General features: G+C 43.6%; 1 protein-coding gene across 7 annotated transcripts in view; it reads left to right on the forward strand.

The window, feature by feature from the left end:
* Positions 1-14,491, forward strand: part of ARNT (aryl hydrocarbon receptor nuclear translocator) — a 2,399,029-nt gene that overhangs the window by 637,531 nt on the left and 1,747,007 nt on the right. For all 7 annotated transcript variants that reach the window (XM_044080044.1, XM_044080045.1, XM_044080042.1 and 4 more), the window contains one exon: positions 5,929-6,142. In XM_044080044.1, coding sequence (XP_043935979.1) covers positions 5,929-6,142 — 214 coding nt within the window. The remainder of the gene's footprint in view (positions 1-5,928; positions 6,143-14,491) is intronic.

Consider the following 14,491-nt stretch of genomic DNA (forward strand, 5'->3'; position numbering starts at 1 on the left):
GCTCTTCAAATTTTCTCTTAGAACTAGCCAGTTTTTTAGTTTTAGCACTTAAATCTGTTTCTTTGAGCTCAGCACTTGTTCATAAATCATTATAAGCAGTAAGTAAGCTGCAGATTACTACAGCACTCAACCTTCCTCACTTGTTTATAGGAAAACAGTTTTTAGTACTTAATAAATAAGCACCTATCCAGGCATGTCTATGGGTCAGCTCACGTTGTTTTCTCCTGTCTACCTGATGAATCTGGGCATCTTGGGGCAATGCAGCAATTGCCTCATGTACACAGACAACCCTCTCCTCCTACCACCCAACACTACAACCTGTGAGAGATGCACTTATATAGCCAAACTGGAAGCAAAGCTCTCTTCACCCAAGACTGGACTAGACAATCAAGAGGAGAGGGTAAACACTTACACCACACCACACTCATCACATAGTCCCTCAAAACCTACACCACCAAAACATACACATAGTAACACAAAACACACACCTACATTCACGGAGGCTCTCAATAAAAATCTTCCCAAGCAATAAAGACCTCCAAAGCAGAAACGCAAGCAACCTCCACGCACCCCAACACAACCCAAATGACACATAGCCCACAAACTCAGTGTGCCATCCAACCACAGTCCATAAGGCATGACAACATACCAAACACTCTAGTAATAGGTGACTCTATAGTCAAGCACAGTAATGTTCCACTCACCAGGCTAAACAAGGCGAAAGTTACTCTCAGCTATCTGTTGGGTCCCAGGATCTGCCACATAACGCATGCACTCAGAACACTCCACAACAAGTACAAATATGACTCTGTCATTGGCCATGTTGGTGTGAATGACCTGAGATGTACCTTCCTGGACTACATGAAGAGAGACATGGAGGAGCTCTCCGATCTTGTACCCCAGGCAGGTATGACCCTAGCCCCGAGTAGCATCCTGCCATTACCCAGAGTGATATCACAATACAAGGACAAAATGATTGACTTCAACAATTGGTTAAGCTTCTGGTGTCATTCTAAGGGGATCCAGTATCTGTCTGCTTGGGATGACATGATCGACAGACCACGATGCTTTGCCAGAGATGGCCTGCACCTGTCGCCCTTGGGATTACAGATACTGGCTAAGGCTCTTGCTAACCCTATAGTTCCTTTTTCAGGCAAGGTTCAAATGACAAATTCACCACCATAGCAGGTACAAGAAGCAGAATCTGAGGGTAATGCTATTCAATGCTAGAAGTCTAAACCTCAAAATGCACTCACTCGAGGCACTCTTTAAAATGGAGAACATCGACATCTGTGCAGTGACAGAGACCTGGTTCAAGGCTCCAGAGAGCACCCCTGCATTACCAGGTTATAATTCATACCACACCTTTCAGCCACCTAACCTGGACCGAAACACTAAAGGCGGTGGCGTGCTCATATTCATTAAGGATATCCAAACCTCCAGGTTAGTTGCTCAGCGTAATACATCCGAGATTATCCAAGTGCAACTAACTCTGGGCAGGACCGCAATCCAAATTGTAGCTTGCTACAGATCCCCCACTATGCCCCCGGATTCCCACTCCTCATTTCTTAATACACTGGAAAATATTAGGGTACAACCTAACACCCTAATAATGGTCGATGTCAACTACCCCACCATTAACTGGGAAAACTACTCATGTACCAACTCTTTTGCTCAAGGTTTTCTGGAATTCATAAATTCCAATAACTTGGATCAACTTATCCACACCCCCACCAGGGGCAGCAGTATCCTAGACCTGGTCATTACCAACATGGGCGACCGGTGTTCCACACCAGAGGTCAATTCCTCATTGGTCAGATCCAACCACAAGCTAATCACCCTAGACATCCACATCCTGTCCCCACCCCCGCATTAGGGAAACCACCGTAAAAAATTTTTCCAAAGCCAACTTCACGCTTCTTAAGACAGAAATTGCAAGCTTCACGACACCCATGCAGGCGGACAGTATAGGTACAACTGATGAATCCTACACAAATGCAGTTTAAAAGCACTTACATGAGTGCATGGATCATGCTGTCCTCCAAAAAAAGGAAGCCAATCTGGTGGTCCCCTGCCATAAACAAACTCTACAACAGAAGAAAGAAACTGCTGCAGAAAAGAGTAAAATCCCATCATTGGAGGAACTCCCTGGTCAGCCTCAGTAAGAAGCTTAAGATCCCTCATAAAATCCTCCAAAGCTAGTTACGAAAACAAAATTTACACTATTTATAAAGACAACCACAAAGCATTCTATAGCTATGTCAAGAATCTCAATGGCAACACTCAGATCTGCTCTGAGTTACAGCACAATGGCACTAAATATACAGAACCAACTGACATTGCCAGGTTCAGTGCTAACTTTACCCCCCTCTTACCCCTTAAAGGTCTCATCTCTATACCGGAAGAATGCAAAGTTCCTGTAATCATGACTCTACAGGTAAAAACCACACTCTCCAAAGCCAAGAACACAGCATCCATAGGACCTGACAACATCCAAGGCTGCATTCTACACGAACTACAGAATGAACTGGCACCCCACCTAAGTACCATGTTCAGTCATATCCTCACCACAGGCTTTGTGCCCACTGAATGGTGCACAGTGACAGTTATCCCACTGCACGAAGGGGGATCCACCACGGACCCTGGGAACTACCACCCCATTAGCCTGACGAGCCTGGTCTGCAAGGCAATGGAACATATCATCATGGAACTTATAAACAAAGACATTGTTAATCCCCAAACTCTGGACTCCACCCAGTTCAGGTTTGTAAAAGGCAGATATTGTCCCCTAAACCTGGTAGACTTCTTTGAAGCAGTCACCAAAGCCGTAGATGAGGGGTAAGGTGGTTCACACAGCCTATCTAGCTATTGCCAAGGCTTTCAACATCACCCCCCACTCTGGAATTATAGATAAACTCACTAAACTAGGTATAAATTGCTATGTCACAAGATGGGTTGCCAACTGGCTCACTGACGGAACCCACACTGTGAAAGTAGCAGACTCCAAATCCGACTTCAGACCACTGACAAGTGGAGTACCACAGGGTTCAATCCTGGGTCCTCTCCTGTTTGGTATCTACTTCTCTGAAGTACAGGCTAACACAGAAGGTCTTTGGCTAATGATGTTCACATTTGACTGCAAACTAGGAGCCATAATCGAAACTCCTAATGATGTGGGCATCCTACAAAAGGGCCATACTGAGACAGATGTCTCGTATTAAAGCCATGGCCTCAAGCTCAATGCCAAAAAGTGCATTGTCATCCCTTTTGGTAAAAACTCTGTACCCATTAACTACCACATAGACATTAGTCTATTTAACACTGAAAGTGTGATAATAGACCTTGGGACACAGGTGGACAGTAGTCTCTCCTTTGATAATCACATTGCAACAGTAGTCAAGAAATCCTTTTATGTGGCACACCTCATCACAAAAGGTTTCTCATCCAGGAAAAAATAGGTAATTGTTCCCCTCTACTCATCACTCATTAGACCCATTATGGTATTACCCCTTTTGGTATGTACCTCACAAAACATCTACAACAACTGAAAAGGCCGCAGAAATACCTCACAAACAGGATTACCGGCCTCAAACAGATGCCCTATGCAGACCGTCCCAAAAAACTCCAGCTTTACTCCATCGCATATCGTCTACTCAGAGGCGATCTCTGCCTAACATACAAAGCTATGTCATACCCAGAGCTGTTGGACATGCTCCACGTAAAGAAATCCCAAGCCCTCTGAGCTACACGCTCTAGGGATCTAAACCTTGTCACCACAATAAACAGAACATGCTGGAGGGATAGATTCCTGTCCCAGAGACTTCCCATACTCTGAAACAAACTACCTATCTATAACAAACAAAGCTCCTCATTAGCACTCTTCAAGAAAAATCTTGATGACTGGATGGGAAATAGGAAATTCACCCCGGGGATCACTTCTGTGGCTCTGCTCGACAGGGGGAATAGGAAAATTATTTTCTTGGGTGGCGAAAGCCAGGGTACCTTTTGGCTAGGCTTATATAGGCCCTAGGGGCCAGTAGCCTAGTACCTACCTATGAATCTATGATTAGAATATTGGGCAAAGTGTTTTGCCGTTTTCGCTTATGTTGAGGGGCACACTGTGGAGGTGAGCTATGTGTTCTGTGGTAGGTGTTATGTTGTGGTGGTTGATTGCATGTCTGCCTTGGAGGTCTCTGTTTGGGCAAATTTGTATTGAGAGCCTCTGTGAAGGTGGGTGTGTGGTTTGTGTTTCTGTGTGTGAGCTGTGTGTGAGCTGTGATGGTGGGTATTCTGGAGGGCTGTGTGTTCCATGTGGTGTGGTGCAAGTGTTGACCTTTTCCTCTTGATCAGCTAGTCCGGTCTTGGCTGGAGAGTGCATAGCTTCCAATTTGGTAATATAAGTGCTCCTCAAACAAGTATGAGTGTTGGGAGGTAAGGATAGGGGGGGTTGTCTGTGTACATGAGGCATTTAGTACACTGCCTCAGAATGCCCAAGTGCACCAGGTTATTATTTTTAAATAATAAAAGAGTGTTAGGGAGCAGGGCACAGAAATGGGACATCAATGGCTGGGGCAGAAGTGAGGGGAGGCATGTCATGCAGCTGGCCACCTGGTTGGTGTGCCAGCAGACAGTAGAAGGAATGTCCATTTTTTTCTTTTTTACTCTTCTATGGAAGAACTGGTGGAGGGAGGTCATATATCTAACTAATAAGCTGATCACTTACATGTATTGGTTTATTACAATGAAGTGTTTTTTTTTCTCTTCACTTGAAGAGCTGAGGCAGGAGGGGCACTGGTTCCTAGTACTGGTCCAGGGTGCTGGTTGAACCAGCTATGTTTGAGTATAGCTAGCATGTAGCTAACCTTAGTGGCATATCTACTGAGCAGTCATGTTGTGGGGATGAAAGAATACAGCAGATAATGTACTTCTTGCATAGAGCAAAATGACTTCTTCAGTGTCTTTGGGTGTTGCTGGTGTTCAATGAGAGGCCCTTGAAAATTTGGAAGTTATGAATTAGTTCCTTGTTTTGCATCCTAGAAATAGTGGGCTTAACATGAGTAAAAAGTTGCTCCAGCAGTTCTATACAACACAGGCTCTGTTCTTGTAGGAGAGTGATGCTTAGTTCTAGTGTGGATGAAGTTGTTGAACAGGAAAAAAGGTATTCTTGAATTCCTGTGATGTGTAGGGACTTAATTTGTCCTACTTTTCAGGTAATTTTTATTTACCCATCTGACCTCACGATACTGTCCAGTACCCAGTGCCTTGCAGCTGTGTCTGGTTTAACAGCTATCCCCCTACCGATGCAGACTATTCTGGTGTTTTCTGGGTCCATTTGTGGATCTTAAGGGCATCCTGAGGGCTTGGTCATATGTTTTTCCTTATGGTGGTGGTTTCTTTTTATATGCCCTAATTGTTTTCCCTTTCGACTACCCTCACACTTTTGTCGATTGTGTCCTAGGATAACTCCCACCTGTGGGCCACACCTTCCCTTAGGGAAGGGAGCTTCATCGATGAGCTCCCTCCTATCCAGGACAGGCAATCCCATCCCTCACTGTTCCATCAGTCACCCAAGTCATTAATTGAACCTGGGTTGGCTGGGTCATTGTTAGGGCTTTATTCCTCTATAAAACCAGAGTAGCATGCTTTTCAGATGATTTTTGCTGTTTTCTTCAGGTGCTGTTTTTAATAAATATTTGTTTTACTTTACTTCTTGTTATAGCTTTTAATGGATGAATTTATAGATCTTAATGTACAAGTTAGTCAAACAAATTTCATACCTCACTGTAATTTAGATGTGTGTACTTTTGCTTTCATCATTTCTTCTTTGACCTTTGGTGATGTTACTTTGTTATGGTTTTGTATTTGAAAACCATTTGTGTAATATTTTATTTTTGTAGTGATTAATTCTGAGCCTTACTTTTTCTACAGGGAGAACCACAGTGAGATTGAACGACGACGCAGGAACAAGATGACAGCGTACATAACAGAACTATCTGACATGGTGCCTACATGCAGTGCTCTAGCACGTAAACCAGACAAACTCACCATTCTGCGCATGGCTGTATCGCACATGAAATCACTGAGGGGTACTGGAAATACTTCCACTGATGGCACCTATAAGCCTTCCTTCCTCACTGACCAGGTTATTTCTTCTTATTTGATGCTTTCATAGCCCTCGTTCCTTTTTTTTTTTAATGATTTGGTTCCAAGGCACTGTCTTTGTGATAAGTTTGCTTAACTTATTTCTGAATGTCCTTGTCCTTTTGCCAGTGCTCAAGCAGATACATATTTCTAGCTGGTACACACGAGCTACTGCAGCAGTGGAAATGATGAAAATTGCACAGTTGTATAAGTTACATTTACCCATAGCAGAAGATGTTTGAATTTCTCACTGCTACAGTAGCCGCACCCACCCTCCATCCCTTTTGTTGTAGAATGTTATTATTGGGAAGTAGTTTGATAGTTATTTCTTGTTGTGTAGTTTGGCAAGAAAGTCCTGAAGATTTTCCACTCTGACTGATGATTTTTCCTTGATGTCAAGTGGGACTTGTCTTCTTGGTTGTTGGAGAGCACCATTGGGAAACATGAGCTGAAACCATTGCCAGGCCCTTCTCAGGCTTTTCACAACAGTGTACCACTTCTGTCATCTATTTCCTGTAACACTGATGCCCTTTCATTGGACACAAGGTGGATGCATATTCTTCTTCTTTTGGCTTTTCCCAGTTAGGGGTTGCCACAGTGGATCACCTTTTCTGCTCATGATTGGCAGTGGAGTTTTACGCTGTCGAGCTGCCAGCCCGGTGCCCAACCTTCCACAGAAGACAACACACATGCACGCAGTCACTCTTAGGGCCAATTTGGAGTGTCCAATCCACCTACAGCATGTCTTTGGGATGTGGGAGAAAACCAGAGCACCAGAAGGAAACCCACGTGACCAAAGGGAGGACATGCAGACTCTGCACAGATGGCACCCCAGCCGAGGATTGAATCAGAAAACCTCTTACTGTAAGGTGGCAATGCTAACTGCTGCACCACTGCAGCCACCCTCCTGGTGAATGCATATTGTGTAGTGATAACTTTGAATGGTAAGTGAGCTTAGGGTACTCCTGCTAGGGGAGTAAGGCATGGTCTGTCTCACTCGTCACATCTCTGTCTCACTTTCCTGGTGAACAAGTTATTTGGTACATAGTTATTTGGTACAGAGTCCCTTGTATCTAAGGTAGACAAGGACAATGAGACTTCCCTTTTTATGGTTTCCCCAGATGACCTCATCTGTGGGACAGTGGACAGGATTATAAAGTCCACTGTGAACTAGCCTGTAGCTCATCTACCTTCTTTTGATAAATACATTTACTGGGCATGGAGGGTGAAGAATGTTAGGTCATCATTTATTTGAAGCTTTTCACAAAGGATGCCAGTTTTCCAGTGTGAAAGCATTTGGATTCCTCCCAGGAAAACAAATACTGTCTATAATCCCTTGACGGAGTGGCATGACATCCTTGCTAAGCATCTTAGGTAGACTGTTCTATGACACACTTGATACAGTATAAGTCCCGTAAACCATAGTACCTTTACACTTTGAATTAGAGTTTAATGTTTTATACAGAGTAAGGAAGAGGTTTTTCTCCTCTGCTGCCTTGGGACTTGGGTACCTTAATTTGCTTTGTTTCAGCTATACAGATTCCTCTCCAACCAAGTGGATCTGATTCTAGAAAATCTGTGAGAGATCCCTGGGTTTGCATTCAAGGAGGCTTTGGAGACTGCCTTTATCATGACTTCTAATGTGTTTTTTTTTGTGTGTTTTATTTTGGATTGTGATTGTTAGGAAAGCGGGTACCTGCATATGACTGAACTGGGTAGCATGGCATCACCCATCTTTGTTTGTGCTTTTAATTACTGTCGATGCTGGTTTCTTTGTAGTGCCGTTTTTTACCAGATCTTCCAGGAGCTGGATGAGGAGTTTCAAAAGAGGAAACAAACATTGACTGCACCAGATATTTCTTTATGAGGCTGTAGTCCTTTCTGCTTCTTTTACCCTCTCTTCCAGTTCTTTAGAAAAAAGAAGCCTGCATTATGAATGAGGAAGGAGCCTGAGAAAGAGGCAGAGCTGCCTCCAAGTATGTGGGGCAAGTTTCTGTGAAGAGTGCTTCTGCCATCTAAGCAGTCCTGACTTCTGTTGAGGATGGGTCCCTATTATATCGTCGAAGACGCAAAATTTTGAATGCGTCTTTACCGAACTGATGAGTAAAAATGCAGAATAACGAAGGGGCATATAAGCAAGTTCTTTCCCTGGGAAAGAAATCACTTAGCCCGGTAACAAAAACACATCACTACAAACTAAACAAAGTGGGGGGTTTCCCACCCCACCCCACCCAATGTGGGGGGCTGTGGCCCCCACCCCCCCAACTAAATATACCACCTCTGAGATCACACTACAGTGGGGAAAACGGCAAAGTAACAGAGGTGGCCAAGCAATTTCTTTCCCAGGGAAAGAAACCGCTTACATGCAACTTCGCCATTTTAAATTTTCGCTTTTGTAAGTTCGGTAAAGATGCATTCGAACATTTGCGTCTTCGAACACATAATAAGGAACCATTGAGGACTACCCATGGGAGGCTGGTTCTTGAAGTTTACCCTAATTTGGAGATTCATCACAAAAAAAGTTGGTTTGTAGATGTTGTCCTGGATGTTTGTTGTTTAGAATTCATAGGTCCTCTACTAGCAAAAAATTCCACTGAAGGATAAATCATACTCTACAGAGTTTTTCAAACACCCGAGAGTGTACTCGTCAGAAGGCCTGTAGAGATTGTATCTCCTGAGAGAGTTGATTCTACTTTCCCCTTTTCCTTATTCCAAAGCATGGGGGATACTTCCCTGACTTCACCCTCAGCATTTCATTAAACACGTCCGGTGTGTGAAGTTCTAGATGTTTACTTTCTGGGGATCATACCCCTTCTGGTTTAAAATTTAGGGTGCTGTTATGTCTGTGCTCTGGTTTTTACCCAGAATGTTTACCGTAGTGGTTGGTGGCGTGTTAGCCTTGCAGGAGTATGTGTTCCCCTACTTGAAATCCTCACACTACTCCATGGTAGCATCCCCAGCTTGACTGGTGCCATGGCTGCAATACCCTACAAGCTCCATAAATTAGAAGACGTCTAGGAACTTGACTCAGAGGATTATCTTTTTCAAGCCACCTTTGCACATTCTTTATTTTCATGTAAAGGTCCCGACATTAATAGACTTGTTTATTGCATTTATTTACTGAGATAGTCCAACTGCGCAGAAAGCTATCCCTTTTCATTGGAGGCCTGGGAAGGAAAGCTACAGAAAAATGCCAGTGTTAACAAAAAGGACATAGTAAACAGAGGTATGCAAGTAGTCAACAAATATACAATATTTAAACAGTATCATTAATTAGTAGTAGCGTTATATAAAGAGCTACAAAACACATTTGGAAATTAACTTGACAGAAGAAGAAAAAAGGAGGAAAATGAAGGATTTGCATTAAGAGGCAAGACAGAATGTTTTAGAAGGGTGTATGGTTTATTTTTTATTTATTTATTTTACATTTGTTTACTGGGAGGGTCCGACTGGGCATAAAACCCTTTTAATTAAGGCCCGGGGTAAAAAGCTCCATTGTTAGTAAACTATTTTGTTAGTAGAAGAAAATTGTATAATGCAGTAAACAAAAAAATATTAACAGACATTCATAATGGTAAAAAGACTAGAACAGAATAAATTGGTCATGTGGGAGACAAGACCAATAATCTTGTATAACAATGCTTCTAGAAGACAGTTCTTACAGTAGTAGTAGGTATTGACATTGTATACAATAAGAGTGCAATTACGATACTTAGTCTTATATACAGGTAGCATAGCAAACTGAAGACTTAAAATCTGGTAGATATTAACAGTAAGAAAGAAAAAAAACAACATAAGGTAGTCATATGGCTTAAATTCAATTGAATTGAAATTCATTGACTGAGAAATGCATCGAACCTCTGTTCATCGAACTTAAAACATTGAACTTGCACTTCACTGAGCATTCAGTCATCGAATATTTTACCCAGGGAACGGAGTTTGTTGACCAGCATTAGGAAATTCGCCCTTTTACTCACTGTGGTGCCATCTCAGAGTTGATATGTATAAGTAGGGGGGTGTGGGGTCTTAGCCCACCACCTGGGTGGGTTTGATATAGTGCGGTGTGTGTTTTCGGAATGCATGTTGGTCCACTGTCACTTTTCCTTGGGTAAAATATTAAATAATCGAACATTCGGTGAAGTGAAAGTTCAGTGTTTTAAGTTAGATGAACAGAGGTTTGATGGATTTCTCATTTGATGACTGAATGTAGACCTGGCTCGAAGTTTCAAAACTTCGAACTGCAAATAGTCGAGACCATAAGATCAAAGTTTTGAAACTTTGAATGTTTTGAATAGAGATTGCCGTACACCACAGAACAGGAAATTTACCATTTTCCTTACTGTAGTGCAATCTCGGAGTTGCTATATTTATTTAGCAGGGAGTGTGGGGGGTTCAGGGGGCTTGCCCCCCCCCTTGCAAAAACAGAAAAAAAAAGTTTTTGTTTTTATTTTTTTATTTATTACACTTTTAAAGTTTCAAAACTTTGATCTTATGATGTCCTTCTATTCTCATGTTGCAGTATTCTAAACATGATGGATCCTTTGTCTGAGGTGACCCAAACATTCGGCCCATATACAAAAGGCCTGTCTGCTGTATGGTGCGTGGGACGTCACACTTAGGTACCATAAACCGTGGTCCACAAATGTGACGTCCGCACGCACAGACGTCAGAACTTTTTTGCCACCATTCGAATGTTGGCTCGCTATTTCTGCTCCACGCCAGTGTCTTCAAAAAGATAAGTACCCTGTTGGGGGAATATTTTCTATTCTCATTGCTGTTTTTTTGTTCTTTCCTTAAACTGATTCTATTTATATCATCTAGGAAGGGAAAATGTAAGTGTGGATGTCAAATCCCACACAAAGACAGCCATGACCTCTGCCTCTTTTGTTTAGGGCCTTCCCACTACTAGAAAGTGTATTCCATTTGCCAGTTGTTCTTCTCTAAAACTCTGCGCAGCTGCTAGCAGCCCTAAACTTATTTGTGGAAAACCAACTTCTTAAGTGACTTGCTTTGAATATGGAAGCAACGCCTCCTGTATCGGCCGAACTGTCGAGGAAAAAAGGCCAAAGTAGCAAGGTTGGAAAAAGCACCTGCGCCTCTGGGTTCGGACGTCCCGCCAGCCACTGTTCTAGGGACTGAGGTACCCCTGATGGCTTTGGCGACTTTGGTGGGTACTGTTTTTGATGCTGCCCTAGTTTCTCCAGCCTGCACATCCACAGAGGTACCAGCTACATTGGCTTCTGATGTTGGTGGAACCAGGTTCGCCTGAACGACTTATGGCAACTTCCATAATTGATGGAAGCTCTTCTAATTCTCTGGTGTCCTCATATCCTAGGCCTACGCGTGCTCAGCCCAGACCAAAGACTCCTTCTCTAAAAAAGAAACAGAAGTCTAAGCATTTGGCTACTCCTTCAGAAGGTATTCCTGATTGGCAGGTATTCTCTCAGTCTCTTTTCCAGGCCTTTATGGCCCTCAGGCCTACTTCCTCACAGACTCCTCCTAGTCTGACAGCTTTGAGTCCCAGGCCTGCTTCTTTTGGCCCCTTGCCCCATCCACTGACACCTGAAGAAGATTCTTCATCTTCCTCTTCAGATGAGTCCCTTTCATATTCCTCACAACTGGCTTCTCCCTTAGGATATTGCTCTCCTGAAGAGGACTGTCTAGAAGGTGATTCCCCACCTGAAGACATCACCTTTGGGGAGACCATTTACAAAATGAGGTAGTACTTCAACTGGGATTCCACACAAATAACAGAAGTTCGGAAGAAGCAGTATGAGCTTCTGCATATGGAATCCCCCTCCCCCTCAGCCATTCCTCCAGTTATCCCAGCATACTTGGATGACTTTGCCTCAGCTTCCAAAGCTCCAAATTCTCAGCCACCAGCCCCAAAAAGTTCAGACAGGTTCTGTAAAGTCCCTGATGACTTCAAATTTCTTATCAAGCCTCCTATGGCTGACTCTGCTGTATTTGCTGTCTCTCAGGATAAACAATCCAGACAGATTCCCTCTTCTTCCCTGCTCCCATCGGATGAAGATAGTAAAATGATGGACAGATTATGGAAGAAAATGTGCACATCTTCCACCCTGGCCTTTAGAGTCATCAATTACCAAACATGTATTGTCAGATATACCTTGGACCTGGTCTCACAAGCCATGGATCAACTGAACTCAATTACAGATTCACCCACTAAGGTACAGGTGGCTTCCACCCTTTCATTAGCTGCACAGTCACTAGACATTCTATAAAATGCAGCTATGTTGCTGCAGAAGCATCAGACAGGTCAGCTGCTTCAGCCTCAGTCCTCTGCTGGTACTCCTGGCTCAGGCTACAACCATTGCCTGATGATTTCAAAAGCAAAATTATGGACGCTACTCTTGACAATAGCTTTCTCTTTGGAAAGCAGTCAGCAGAATGGTTTAAAAACCTGCAGGAAAAGAGCAAGGAGCTGCAGGACCTCAAGCACCTTTTTGTCTCACCAGTGCCTAAGTTTCATAGAAACTATCCAGTCAAACCCAGATTTGTCAGGAAGACTTCTGCTTCCACCTTCCACCAAACCCAGAAAAAGTGCCAGAAAGACTTCCTCAGCCAGGCCTACCTCCTCTCAAGCTACTCCAAGACAGCCCTTTCATGACAGACCTAACAGTACGTGAATGTCATACTCAAACACTCCATCTTCCCCTTTCTGCCCGCCTCTCTCACTGTCTTCCCCTGGGACAACAGATCACCTCAGACACCTGGGTACTGTCAGTAGTGGAAAAAAGATATTTCATGACCTGGAGGGAAAATCCTCTTCCCAAAAGGTATCCCACACCCAACAAAAGACCATATTCATCTCATCCCACAAGTCATTCAAGATCTCGTCAGACAGAGTACAATTCAAAAAGTCTGTCCAAGGCAGGAAGCCGTAGGTTTTTATTCCAGACTCTTCCTAGCCCCAAGAAAGGATGGCCCATGGAGACCCATCTTGGACCTATCCCTTTAAAACACTTTCCTCCATGTACCCACCTTCCACATGCTCTCCCTCCAAACACTTCTTCCACTCTTGACTCCTAGTTCTTATCTGGCCGCTTTAGACTTGAAGGATGCATATCTTCACATTCCTATCAGCCTATCTTATTGGAAATTCCTGCATTTTGCAGTGCAATCCTTGCACTATCAGTTTACTGCCTTGCCCTTTGGTTTGTCCACAGCACCAAGGATTATTCACAAAATGTCTAGCTCCTATAGTGGCCTTTTGCAGAACAAAAGGTATTTAAAACTTCCCATACTTACTATCTCCTTTTTCAGGCAGATCATCCAGATACTCTACAAAGGCACCTACAATTCACCATTTCCCCCCTCGAAGGCCTAGGTTTCACAGTCAACCATCTCAAATCCTCACTCAGTCCCTCCCAGGACTAGGTGTTCCTGGGTTGCAGAATAAGAACAGATTTGATGAACGGCCTTTCTTCCCCCAGAAAAGGTCACATCTTTGACCACTTGCTTCCAGGACCTACTCCTAGCCAGATGCATTTCGGCCAGGGAGTTCCTACGCCTCTTGGGGTTTATGGCAGCCATGCTTCCCATGTTGTCCCTAACCAGGTTACACATGAGAAAATGTTAGTGGTACCTGAAGAATGTTTGGTCCCACTAGAGTTTCAGATACCATTCCTTACATTTCTCAAGAAAGCGATCTTGTGGTGGATCCATCAAATTTGTCTGAACCCCAGACTGCCATTGCAACCACTCTCTGTGGTTCAACAGATGTAGACAGATGCATCAGATCTGGGATGGGGGGCAACTATGAATGGACTGAAGTTTCAGGGCCAATGGGACCCCTATATTCGGAAAAAAACACATCAATATTAGGAAAATGACTGCCGTTATCCTAGCCCTAAAAGCATTCCTTCCCCTCATACACCCAGGACCTCTAAGAATCTTTACATACAACAACACAATCCTGTGGTATATTAACAAACAAGGGGGGACAAAATCCTACTTACTCTGCAGGCTGGCCTTCCAGGCTTGGGAAATGGCTACCCTCTCCAAGGTGACACTGCAGGCAGTTTACATCCCATCTCAAAACAATGTTCAGGCAGATGCTGTCAGCAGGTCATTAGGACAGAATCACAAATGGATGCTGCAAAGGGATATCTTCCTAGACATAGTCCACCGGTGGGATACACGACAAGTAGATCTGTTTGCCTCCTCTCAGAACAGACAACTGAAAGTTATGCACAAGAACTCCCTCCCCACAAGCCTGGAGTGTGGCCGCCTTCTCAATCTCCTGGAAGGGGATGTTTCTTTATGCATTCCACCCCTTCCCTCTTATACAGAAAGCCCTGCTGAAAATTCAACAGGACATACTCAA

The sequence above is a fragment of the Protopterus annectens genome, chromosome 8.part0 (assembly GCF_019279795.1).
Source record: "Protopterus annectens isolate FY-2018-M chromosome 8.part0, PAN1.0, whole genome shotgun sequence".
Classification (NCBI taxonomy): Eukaryota; Metazoa; Chordata; order Ceratodontiformes; family Protopteridae; genus Protopterus; species Protopterus annectens.